This window comes from Nelumbo lutea, chromosome 7 (assembly GCF_056320005.1).
Source record: "Nelumbo lutea isolate HS-2025 chromosome 7, American lotus-T2T, whole genome shotgun sequence".
NCBI lineage: Eukaryota > Viridiplantae > Streptophyta > Magnoliopsida > Proteales > Nelumbonaceae > Nelumbo > Nelumbo lutea.
The window spans coordinates 26,046,892-26,060,275 of NC_142690.1; the positions used below are offsets into that span (position 1 = coordinate 26,046,892).

Genomic DNA, 13,384 nt, shown 5'->3' on the forward strand with positions numbered 1-13,384 from the left:
GACAAAAGAAACCAAAAAGCAATATTTTTAATTTCCAAATCATGTAATCTTCTATAACATTGTTATGGACTTCAGCAGACTTATTTCCCCAATCTAAACACTCCTGCACTCCGCAATTCCTACCTAGAGATGGAAAGACTTTGAGGCTAAGTAAAACTCCTAAAGGACTTTCTACAAATAGACATTTGACTCTACATATCATCTCAGAAGAAAACTTCTTAGACCAAGACCTATCAAAATAAATCCTAATATAGAAAATCCCTTCAAAGACTAGTCTGATTTCTATAAATCCGCAAAATCCATGTCCAAATCATACAATCTTGAACCTTTTGGATAGATAACAAGTAACCGTTCAATGATACCAAACCAAAATAAAGGGCTAAGTCTGATTTCTATAAGAAGTGTTGTAAATTTGAGTAATGAACTTTTAGATGGTTCTCTATCTGTTTTAGGGCCAAGGTCCAGTTAATTAACCTGCAACCTTGAATATTAACTCCTTTGGATGGTTTGTTACAATTCTCCCATCCACAAGCAGATGTTCTTTGTCTAAGGGATACTGGTTTGTTCTTGATTTTACCAGGCAAATTAAACATGATTGTGAGTTTCTGGAAGCAGCAGGCATCATGGGTTACAGTTTCTTGTTGGGACTGCATGTTGGAACTCCATATCAAGGTGATATGTCATGCTCTAGAATATTGATCACCATTCACTGCAGGACTTTGTGAATATGTTCACAGATGTTTATGACTTCAATGCTCCATTAAAGACCTAATGTTTCAACATGTCTTGCAATTATACTATAATATGGTTTAGTCATGGACATAGAAGACCATACATCTCCTGTTTGAAAAAGTGATATGTTACAAGCTGAAGGGGTTAGCAGAGTTAGGGGCAACCCAAAAAGGACTTAAGTGGAAGCAATAAGAAATGTTTTAAGTGCCCATAATTTAACAATGATGGATATGACATTGAATGGAATTGAATGGCAAAACAGCATTTGTGTACCTAACCCCTTTATAGATGGGACAAGGCTTAGATAATGATGACTGGGAATCACTACAAGATTGTAGAATTATTTTTCCTATTTTTTGGTAGCATCTTAAGTTGGAGTCCAACTTGGTGGACCACGTTGGGGTTAGGGCCAAATTAGATCCTAGGAGTCAGACTCCCAGTCCAAGGCCTAGCTACCCAAACCCCTCACACAGCATGGACTGGACTTGGGGCTTGGGCCGTGAATAAATTATCAGAGAAGTTTAATTATATAGTATGCATACAAGTATATAGTGTGAATATAAACAATGTCATTACATATAGTACCTACATGTTTTAAAAGGTGAGACACACTCAGGTTGAATCAGGCTCAGCCTGAGCATAGGCTACCTAAGTTTAGGGGTGCAAGTCAGGTTTGCCCGAGTATTCATTTTACACTGCTTTGGATTTGGGCTTTCTGGCCAGGCCCATTCAAATTTTGACAAAACTGCAACCTGATCCCACCCAAGTTGTACCCCCTACATAATTTCTCAACCCAAGCCCAACCTGGCAAGGTCTGAGGCCTGAAAGATCCAAGCTCAACCTATGGACATGCTCAGATTGGGATGCCCAGGCTGGACCCTTTGTAAAAAGATGACCTTTTAATATTGCTTCAATATATTCAGCTTAAAATAAAAAATATTAATTTCTTACAAAAATTAGGATAGAATTGTTATTCATCAAAAAAAAGGGATAGAATATTTAGATGCATGAAGGAAAATATTACATGATCCTATCAGGATCATTTATATTCGTTTCTCTTTTACATTGTACCTATAATAGCATTGGACCTTTGCGTTAAATTTTTGCTTGCTATTTTTATTCTTATTTTCTATCTCCTGTAGATTTAGAAGGAAGTCCCACCCAAAAGAACTCATTACTCAATGAATATTCAAGGACATGTGAGGAGCAAGTCTCAACTCCTGATAACAACTATCAACAGCCTCACACTCACAGGTACAAGATTTCTTGTTTTTCCATCGAAAAAGGGGTATTTTTGTATGAGGTGCTTTCTTAATCTTGTGAGTACAATGGTGTCTCTATTAGAGTCAAGAGTATTTAATCAATATAAACTTCACTTTAGATGGTTTCTATATCAGAATGGGTTCATTTTTTTGCATTTCTTTTTTATTTCTCCAGAAAAAAAGGGGATTTTAGATTCATCACATGGAATGATGTTTTACATCAGTCAGATGTATCAAGTACTTGGTAGGTCAATAGTTAAGGCACAATATTTCAAAGAGCATAGCAATTGGATATCTTTCTTGGCCAATTCTGTAGCAAAATGAGCAAAAACATCGACTGCTAAAGCACTTTAAAAGGCCTAAGGACACAATGTACACATATGAAATTAGGATGTTATGCTATAATTAGTGAAATCTGTGTTGAAACCTATCATTTGGACCTACTTGAAAGGATTAAACCAGAAAATAGATGTTTTCTGATTTAATTCAGTAGAAAAAAGAAGAGAGAAAGAAGGGTCACGAAGAGAAGAGGGAAGAGAAGAAGAAGAAGAAGAAGAAAATAAAGGGTTCGGCTGAATCATGTTTCTAGCCGCCCACCAAGTCTTATTTATATTGTAAGCTATAAAAGGAAGACAAACAAGGCTCAACCAGACCAACTATTTTAACTAAAAAAAAAGATAAACAGCAAATATAAAATGTGGTGTTGGAACCCTACACACACTAATAGCCTATCAGCTAGCTCTACAGACCCTAAAGAGACCCTATGAATGGACCGCTTTTGCATCCATCTACCTGTGCTGAGCTTTATAGCACTAATTAGTTAATGCCTCGTACTACAGATACCTATTTTGTTTGGGACCCACCATCGACACGGTAAGTCTTGGGGCATCTAGACTGGGTTTTCTTTTTATTTCATTTAGAAAAACCAAATTTGGTTTTATCTGCAACTAAACAACAGTCTATCTAAAAGAATGTAACCAACATGAATGTCACATCTTGAAAGCCTTTTTTCTGGTTATTTTATTTGAATTAGGAAACTAAAATAGACTTGAATTGTAATCAAAGGATATGCACCAACTTCCTAATCCGAATTAGGAAGCAACATAATTTTAGAGAAAGAGTGCTACCGGCACCACTCAACATATATTTTATTTTGAATAAAAAATTATTTTTGAGTGTGAGGCCTTGCAGCATGTTTGAAGGAGAAGCTTCTTGTCTGAGGGCTTTGCTTATACATATTAGGTTTCTTGAAACTGTACTGGTTATTATTTATTGGTTTTTTTGTTATTCCTGTTGAACAAATCTTCACCTGAGCTGCATCGTCATTGGTAGAGTTCTGAAGAATTATGCATTTTAGGTATTAACCTCAGGACTAACCTGTAGCAATGGCATTTTACTTCACTATCTAATCCAGCATATAATGTAAACTGAACCTTGTTAGCCCAATAAAACATAGAGGCTTATTAGAATATCAAAAAAGAATTACAATAGTCTATATAGTTATTTGATTGTCATAGTACGGAAATGAATGTGCGTGTGTATTGGGTGGGGGGAGCGAGGGGTCAAAGTAGGTGAAAATGAAATGAAAGAAAATAAACTACCCATTTGGGAGTGCTTATTTTTAATTTAGGCCAGGACTACACCAGTAAGCACATGTGTGCGTTTGGGTAAAAAGACGAATAAGTGCTTATAAAGGCAAAATTTTTGGCTTATTTTTAAGGCTTTTTTATAAGTGTTTATTGCACTTTTGGCCCGTCTCGGTCCACCACATAAATTTCAAAATACCTAAATTCCCCCATTTGAAATAAGCGCTTTCTCAAAGGGTGCAACTTGGGCAGGCCCAGCCCGAGCCCAAACCAGCCCAGGTTGAAATTTTGCATGGGATGAGATTGGAACCAGTCCAACTATATCAATCTGGAACCAGGCCAAACCCGAATGTACCAAATTATAGTACAGGCTGGGGTCGGGTTGGGAAGATCAGGCCTAACCTCGGTCTCAAGTCTTAAATCCAAGTTTTAGTGTTGGGCTCGAATTGACCATAAACCCGGCCCAACCCGCCCGACTTGCACCCCTAATTTAAGGACTCACAATTTAACCATGGGCACGACTCGTCAAAGAGTGGAATGACAAAACTGAATTTGGCATAGCCAACTCCATTTAGTTGGGATAAGGCTTTACTATTAATATGGGGGCATGAATCTGCTACCAACGAGCTATTCCCGCATCTCAACCCATGAGACATTACAGCTTTACATTGGGAATATCTCCCCTGTCATTCACGGGGAGATGTTCTCAATACACGGTGGTGGTGCTCTATGAGTAGGTATGAGTGGGTATGTGGGATCAACTTGTAGGTAGCAAATCCCGAGTTGGCTCATGCTTTTGGAAAGTCAAGTTACTCGGTTCATGTTTTAGGTATTAAAATTCTTTGGGCCTTATACGCAAAGTTTTGAAATATATCTAAAATTTTAATATTGTTAAATTTGTTCTCTATTTTCTTATTTTACAAAATGAAAATAGTAATTTACCTAATCTCCAACATTGTGGCAAAAAGTCTTGTCATTTTTTCAGAGTGTAAGATGATCCGACACCTGAAATGAGGGCTTTGGAAATTTTGAATGGGGGACAGTTGGGGTGTCGTAATTTATTCCACACAAGAACATGGAATGGTGCTCTACATGGCCAAATTTCAGAAAATATTAATGTCCTTATTATGTACATGCATTAGGTTTGGCTTGTATGTGGTACATTAATTAGGTTGGTTTTGGTTTAGTATTTATGCTAATCTGAGAGTTCAGGTCGGTTTTGGTTTGATCATTTATACAACTGATCCGAATTGACCCGGCCATAGATGCATATTAATATTTTATATTTCAAATTATATATTTTTTAATATAGGAGAGTGAAAATATTCCTATATTTCTTAGTTTAAAATATTTTATATTGTATTTTTTTAATTTACTTTTTAATAATATCATTACAATTCTTTAAATTTAAATTTAATTTTTAAAGTTAAATTTTTCGAAGCAACCAACCCAAATTGATATAACCCAAGTTGGCTAATTTTCATCATTGGTCGGTTGGTTTCAGTGACCAATTCCCTAACTCGACCAAATCGGCTTGGTTGGCCAAATAGCCTAAAACCGAATTGAACCATGAACACCCCTAGTAACTTAAATTTGTACAAACTTGTAAAATCATAAATAACATAAAATAATGTAAATAGACCAAATTACCATTATTCATACAACCTTTCCTAACACTCCCCCAACTTAAAAGTCACCTACAACCCTATCAAGCACTTGGTGAACCAATCTACCCATTGATCATTTGACCACACAAAGCTTGTAGCCAACGATTTCTATATGTTTTCTTCTTTTGTGGAAAACTAGTTCTTTTGTGGAAACTTGATCAAAGACATTGTGCATAATTGCCTAATTATCACAATATAATTTCATGAGAGTGGATGTATTATATCCAAGTTCTCATAGCAAATGTTGAAGCCAAACTCACACATGGTGTATGCTATCACTTGATACTCTACTTTTGCACTACTTCTTGCCACCAACCCTTGCTTTTATATTTTTCCAAGTCACCAAATTACCATCAACAGATGTACACTATCCAATAATGGATCTTCTATCACCCACTAAACCAACCCAATACGCATTAGTATAGCTCTCAACCCTAAGTGGACATTTGCTTTATATAATAAACCATGACTAGCTCATCATCATAATCCAAACCTCATCTCAATTATTAGTCAATTGTTAGAAATAATAGGGTTAATGTTAGTTAATTTTCAAATAGTAAGGGTGTACTTAGTTGATTAGCTAAACCATAAGAATAATTTAAGAAATTTACCCTTTATTGTACAGCCAAGTGAAACTTACAAATCTAGGCCCAAGGTAACTATTTCAACCCATATAATGATTTTTTTTAACTTGCACACCTTCTGCTCACTACCTTTGGCACAAAACCTGAAGGCTAAATCATATACACCTCCTTTAAATCAACATTCAAGAATGCATTTTTTATGTCTAATTGGTGAAGTTCCTAATCAAGATTAGCAACCAATAAAGAAAGATTCTGATAGAGTTTATCTTGGTTACTAGGGCAAAGTTCTCTACATAATCCACACCATACACCTGTGTAAACCCTTTTGCCATAAGTATGACTTTGTACCTTTTTATCATACCATCAATCCTATGTTTCACTATGAACACCCACTTACATCCCACTAATTCTTTTCTTTCAATAAGGTCTACCAACTTCCAAGTGTCATTCTTGTGCAAGACATTAATTTTTTCCTTCATTACATATGTCCATTAAGTTATAGATAAAACTTTAGCCATGATCTTAGGAATATAAATATTGTCAATGGAGGAAAGATAAGCACGATATAAAGGTAAATATAATCATAATACACAAAGTGAGATATAGGACAATTAGCAGCATAAGATTTAACACTCTTTCTCTTGACAATAGAAATATCAAGAACATCAATAGCAGAATGATCAATATCAAGAGGATGAGGCATATCAATTGGAACAAGTCTACCAAGCTGAGGAGGATTTAACTTTAGAGAGTCTGATGGTATTGGCAACATAGTTTTAGGTTTCATGGCTCTTGAAATTTGCTAGCCCTTGTGGTGATAAAGAAAAACACGGAATGGAGGAGGATCAGGAAGAGAGGGTAGTTAAACCTGAGTGTGTTTCTCCTCAACCCTACATTCCCATTCAGGATAAATAGGGAAAAAAAGGTTCACTCTCAAAAAAGGATACATCCATGATGACATAAACTTTTGGAAAGTAGGATCATAACACCAGTACCCCTTTTGAGGCAAATGGTAACTTAGAAAAACACAAAGGATTAGCACAAGGGTCAAACTTACCATGAGTAGGAGACAAGTCATGGACAAAACAACGCCGTCCAAAGATATGCATTGGAAAAGAGAACAAAGGGGCTTTGGGAAACAAAAGTTGATGTGGGTCCTTTTACTCTAGAAATCGAGATGGCATACTGTTGATAATATATGCAACATACATAACAACATCCGTCCAAAAATGTTTCGAAACAAGCATATGTAATAATAATCCACAAACAACCTCAAGAATATAACGATTTTTCCTCTTAGAAATACCATTTTGTTGAAGTATCTTAACATAGGAGCTTCGGTTTAGGGATCTACATGAAGTAAAGAACTCTGTGAGATCACATAAAGCAAAGTATGTCTTTGTCATTCACTCTCTTTTAGAAGTCACCCTTCTTAAAAGAACCCCCTCCATTTCCACCTGTACCTCCCTTGACTACCAGGGTAATTGTTTCCCCCTTTGAACAATTCATCACACTTCTTTTACTCTCCTCAGATTGGACTAAGGCATAGACCTCTTAGATTGAAGGTAAGTCCTTACTTTCCAAGATTTATACTCTAATAGACTTATATAAAGGATTCAATCCCAAGAAAACAATAAATACCCACTACTGGAAGACAAGGGACTTGTAAAATTTTGCATCTTCATCACAGTTCCAATTCACACTTTGATAATGGTCCAACTCTTTCTAGATCGATGTCAGATCTAAGTAATACATTGAGAGACTCTTTTCTCCCTGCTTACAAGTAGATGACTTATCTTACAATTGGTATATCTTTGCATAGTCCCTCTACTCTGAATAGGTAGATTTTGCTTGTTCTCATATTTCACAAGTTGTTTTAACCCACATAAATGTCTTTCTCACTTATGGTAGCAAAGAAACCAAAAGCCATGGCATCACCCCCATACCATTCTCTTGATCCCACCTATCATGTTTAGCACTTTTAGTCTTTGGTTCCTTCACTTTACCATTGACATACCCTATTTTCCCCTAACAGTAATGTAGAGCTTAATTCCCTTAGACCATTCAAGGTAATTTAGTCCATTAAAGGGAAAAATAAACTTAGTAATTACAACCCACCATACTTCCAAATTATTTAATCACACCAACCACGAGGACAGACCACAAATAGTAAAGTCACACAAAAAATGGTCAAAACAAGTTATTTGTGACCTATAGAAATTCAATCTCTGGTATAAGGGTTATACGATCCACAAAAGAAATGGTCAAAACAAGTTATTTGTGACCTACAGAAATTCCATTCTCCGGTATAAGGGTTACACGATCAACAAAAAAAAGTGATTTGAAAATCACAATACTTTCTCATAGCATCCAATTGTCTTAATTCAAAGTTTTTTCTTGTATATGACCCAAAAGAAGGTAGAAAAACAAAAAAAAAACAAAAAACTTGTATCAGTCGTAGGTTTATCCTTTTGATCTTAGTCTAGAGAAGATAACAAGATGAAGGAGAAAAAATTTGTTCGATCTACTCTCAAGCCCAGTAGTTTCGCTTTAATATCACATTAGCAAAAAAAAATAGTAGAAATATGGAAGAATAATAGGAGAGAGAGAGAGAGAGAGAGAGAGAGAGAGAGGGAAGGGAGAAAAGAAGAGAAAAGGTTGAGAGGTGAAATCAGTTCTAGTGGTGCCATATTTTATTAATATATATAGAGTGAATAAGGCAAAATGACTTTTATGCCCTTGTGGCACTTCTAGTATATAAAAAAGTTTTTTGAACAATTTTATTTTTCTCAACCAACTTTTTATAAGTTGTTGCATCATTCTAACTTTCTCACTTAGTTGTATCCAAGTGGTCAATCTCATGCCATAAAGAGTTCATAGTAGAAAAGTAAACCAACACAAACTTTTGCCCTACTTAAGATTAGTTACTTCACTCCTTAACTCATATGCTCTAGCAGCATCAAGAGGTTAAGAGTATATTTCTTTCACATCAAGAGGTCAATCTCATGCCATAAAGAGTTCATGGTATCAAAGTGCATGTATTAGACTTGAGGACAAATCCCAAAGCTCTAGCAGCATCGATTAATGAGAAGTTACATGGCCAAGTCATCAGAATGTAATTTTCTTGGACCCATTTACCATGAGAAGCATCCTTAATGTCTGGTTTCTTAGTGTCACTAGTCAAATACTATATCTTTCCTCTAATTGCCATCATGGTTGTTGGCACCACCAGTAGGGACTTTTTGATTCCCAATCGTGTTTTTCCTCTTCCTTTCCTTTCCTCTCTTCTCTCTTCTATTTACCTCCCTCTTTTCTTCACTTTCTACCAAGCAAATTTGGTATCAAAGTGCATGTATTAGACTTGAGGACAAATCAATTAGGTGTTCTTCCTCTTTTCATGTTGTTTTCTGGATCAAAATTCAAAGAAACTCATTTACAATTGGTTTAAGAAAAGTTGTGTTTTTTTTTTTTTCTCTTCCTCTTGGTTGTTTGCCGCCACAATTAGAAAGGAAATGGAAGTTAATACCTTAAATATAGGACTTAATGGGAAGGAATAGAATGAATTTAAAAATAGTACCCAAAAAAATTACATTTTTACCTTCACAATAAAGAGCAACCAAATTAAAAAATAAGGGTATCTTAGTCAAGAAAAAGTCCAAATTTAGACCTCATTTTCACTTTTAATAGTACTATAAATATAGATATAGATATAGATGTATTAGAAAATGCTACTTTTGGTGAAATACAATTCAGTCTAACTTGGCAAAATTGCATCCACATTAATGCACAACACCCAATTACTTAAGGGCATTAAATAAATGAAAAGGCAAGTAGCATAGAATAAAATTGCATCTTATTTCCTATAGTTATAAATAAAGATTACCATATAATATTTGCATTCTATTTTATCAATGCTCAATACAATTTATTAGATTTATTATGTATACAACTATAATGGTGTATATACTCAACTGAACTCAAATAAACCTTGGCTACAAAAATCCTTTTTAGCCATTGCATTATTTCAAGCACCATATCTTTTGTCAAACCGTAAGTCCTTAGGTGTTTCTTACTACAAATTATAACCTTTTAAGTGTATCTCTTTTAGAATCCTTACCTATTATCCTGTCCATTTTTTCATAGTTATGTAAGTTAACTTAAATGTTTTATTGTAGACCTAATAACCTCGGTGTAGAAATGCCTGCCCGTGCTGTCCGGCTTCAACGAAATGAGACACATCCAAAAGTAAACACAAGGGAATGTTACAATGTTTTTCTATACTTTGGAATTATCAATACTTTTCAGGGATACAATGTGTTGAAGCGTCTTGAGCATGCTTATAAATCAATACAGTACGACTCACGATCAATTTCAGCTGTAAATCCTGGAGTTTACTCAACACGTTTCCAGGATTTTCTCTGTAAAGTGTTTCCAATAGATGATTCAGACTTCCAAGATCACCAGTATTGTTCTGTACCAACGAAAGAGACAAGAGATGACCCACTATAATATATGGTGGGCGCTAAGATGTATTATATCATTTGTATAAATAATTATAGCTATTGTATTTTCTATTTTATTCCCATTTAGGGATTGATTTGTAATTATAGAACAATATAATAGATAGATAGATTGAAATATATATAGACTCTTTGGGGTGGGGACAACTAAATCATTACACCCCTTTAGACCCAGCTTTGTTTCTCTCTTTTCTCCCTCTTTATTGTTATCTTGTCACATAGAAACCATATTCTAACTTCTAACATACTTCAAAGCAAATTTAGTTAGGAGTTTTGGAGAAATCAAGTTGGAACTTGGAAGATTAGAACGATTAATCAAGAGAGAAGGGACCAAATCTTTTTCCTCTAGTTGGTCTTAATGTAAGAACTAAATACATGTTTTATTTTTCATTAATCTTCTTTGTTGGACCGTATATTTATATAATGAAGAAAATGAGTTTTGTTAGGTTCATATTTATCATCTTACTAAAAAAAAATTGGGTCTTTTTGGGACTATTCTAAATGGTGTTTGATATCAATGTCATTTCTCCAAGGTGTTTCCACCAAGTTAGTGCCATGTAGACATTTTCTCATTTCCTCTATTTGGTTTAGTATTTTTCAAGAGTTTTCCAACCATTACAATCAATAGTTTCACCTTGGTTGTGTGTAAGTAGCTTCTTGAGAAAATGTCAAAATGAAGCTTCTTGTATTGGAGAAAACATTTTCTCCTTTTTGCCCAGGTAGCACCTAATGGCACCAACCGGCTAACACCATATAATGTTAAAAAAAGGTACACATAACCTGGAGTACTTTATCATTTATCAAGGTGTTTCTATTGCCTAAGAAAACTGCATTGGTACCAAACATACCCTAGTCAGTCTAGAACCTAATTAGCATTTGAAGTTTTGAGGCATAGTTATTATAAGAAAGACATTTTGAATTTCTAAAAAACATTTGGAATTTTGTTTATCCCTTTACTTTCTTTCTGATCATCAAACCTAATTACAAATTGCATTGTTAAAGTAAAACATTAAGGCCTCGTTCTCTTTTCAATAAATACTTACCTGGGTAGATGCAATTACCGAGGTAAGTTTTTCTTGGAAACACTTACCCATGTAAGTGCATTTACTCATATTCTTTTATTTCCTAGGTAAATAAGGCAATGACCATTTTATCCATATAAATCCATTATTAAAAGGGGCATTTTTGTCTTATTCAAGTGTTGGCAATTCCCCCCTATGTGGGAAATTTATTTATCCACCTAGGAGATGGGTATCACTTTCTTAGGTACGTGATACCTGAGAAAATAAACTTTCCCTGGTCCCCACATAAAGCTAAAAAAAGAGCATGGAATTCTTGGTCAATGGAATTCCCCCCCCCCCTATTTGATTTATTTCTTGTTATATATGCTATCCATTTTAATGATGGAAACGGCTCCTAACAAACTAGTTGTCTATTTAATTTTTGGAATCAAAATCCTTTGAGAGTCGTACTTCTATTCTACCTAACTTTGATGTAGCATACTGTTTTGTAACCTCATCAAAATCTCTATTGCTTAAGTGTTAGAGAAGGTAGGATCAATTTGAACCCTCACCCTTGACACTAGTAGAGAATAGTCCTAAACTTGACTCTACACCTCATGTATCTAATCTTGATTATTTCTCTTTTCCTTATTTGCTAGACCTTGCAACGGTGTCTTGTGTACCTATAGATTGCTGTTCTCTTCTTTTGATGCAATTGATATTCCAACTACTTACAAACAAGCGCATTGTGCATTATGTTAGAGATAAGCTATGGATGATGAAATTCAAGCATTACATAAAAACGAAACATAGGATCTTGTGCCATGGCCTCCATGTTGGACAGTTTTGTATGCCCTTAGCTTCAATCAGAATGATGTACATTATGAGTTTATTGTAAATGAATAAAAGTACATATTTGATTTATGTTCCCTTGGTATGTTTCTGTGTAATACCCTTAAACTGACACTTAATGAGACTCGTGTTAGTTTGAGTGTTCACAGCCAGTGGGTCGATCTGGAGAGACATATCCTGATAAGGTTGACACTGATGTGCCACCAAGTCAGTTGGGGTGGCCTGTCTCAGCTATCAATGTGAGACCCTAGGCACATGCAGTGTATGATCAATTGAATCTTTGAACCGGACCAAATTTTTAGTATTGCCCTAGACCTTTGAGATTAATGGGCAAAACTGGAAAGTTACACTCAACCCCTAGACTCGATTATGATACTATACTAGGTGTCGGATTGGACTGTCTTTGATGTACCAATCAGTGAAATCCTTAGCGGGGGCCAAAACCTGGGTATGTTGGGACAGCCTGAGAATTCATTTGAGTGGGTGATCATAGTGATAGGATCAGCCCCTTTGTTAGATAAAGGTAATGATCGGGGATGCACTCTCTGATGGAAATCAAGACTGTGGGCAGCTGATTCCAATCATTGAGATTTGTTTTGCAAAATATATTTTATATGAGATATAAAAGTATATGTATTGTGGTTTCTAAAATGTTTGCAAAAGGTTTTAATTCCTGGGATCCATACAAGTAGAGAATGCAACATTGTTCCTTGCAGCCGAGGGAGAGGTCATCTCTTGTCGGGCAGTGTTTGATCATTATGGGCTGAGAGGTTGAGTGTAAGACCATTGAGGATAATACATGACGGGCTAATCTTGCATCTGCCCACAGTCCCTAGGTGTTACAAGGTGGCTTGGCCTAGGGACCACTTATGATAAGTGTTGGGTCAATAGAGCCCATTTGATGGGTTTCAGGGGGTGCACTGTCCCTAATAGTGTATTCGGCCAGGCCTTGTAATAAAGGCTGGGTTGAACCCATGTGGATGATGTGTAGATCAATGCTTGGGTCCCACACCATACAAGGAAGCCCAATTGGGCTGGGCCTAAAGCCCATTTCGAACTGGTCTATTTAATTAGTTAAATATGGGGCAAATTTTGAGATGGATTAGTAGATAGGATAGGGTCTTAACCCTATCCACTTAGAGAGTTCAGATCTAAATGTGATTTGGATCTGGAAACCTCC

At 35.6% G+C, this 13,384-nt stretch overlaps 1 protein-coding gene across 4 annotated transcripts in view; it reads left to right on the plus strand.

Moving 5' to 3' along the window:
- PIPK10 (phosphatidylinositol phosphate kinase 10) overlaps positions 1–10,518 on the plus strand; it is a 71,741-nt gene extending 61,223 nt beyond the window's left edge. For all 4 annotated transcript variants that reach the window (XM_088953058.1, XM_088953059.1, XM_088953056.1 and 1 more), the window contains exons 6-8: positions 581–672; positions 1,875–1,986; positions 10,007–10,518. In XM_088953058.1, coding sequence (XP_088809184.1) covers positions 581–672; positions 1,875–1,986; positions 10,007–10,340 — 538 coding nt within the window. In that variant the 3' untranslated portion in view covers positions 10,341–10,518. The remainder of the gene's footprint in view (positions 1–580; positions 673–1,874; positions 1,987–10,006) is intronic.
- Positions 10,519–13,384: the final 2,866 nt, after the last annotated feature.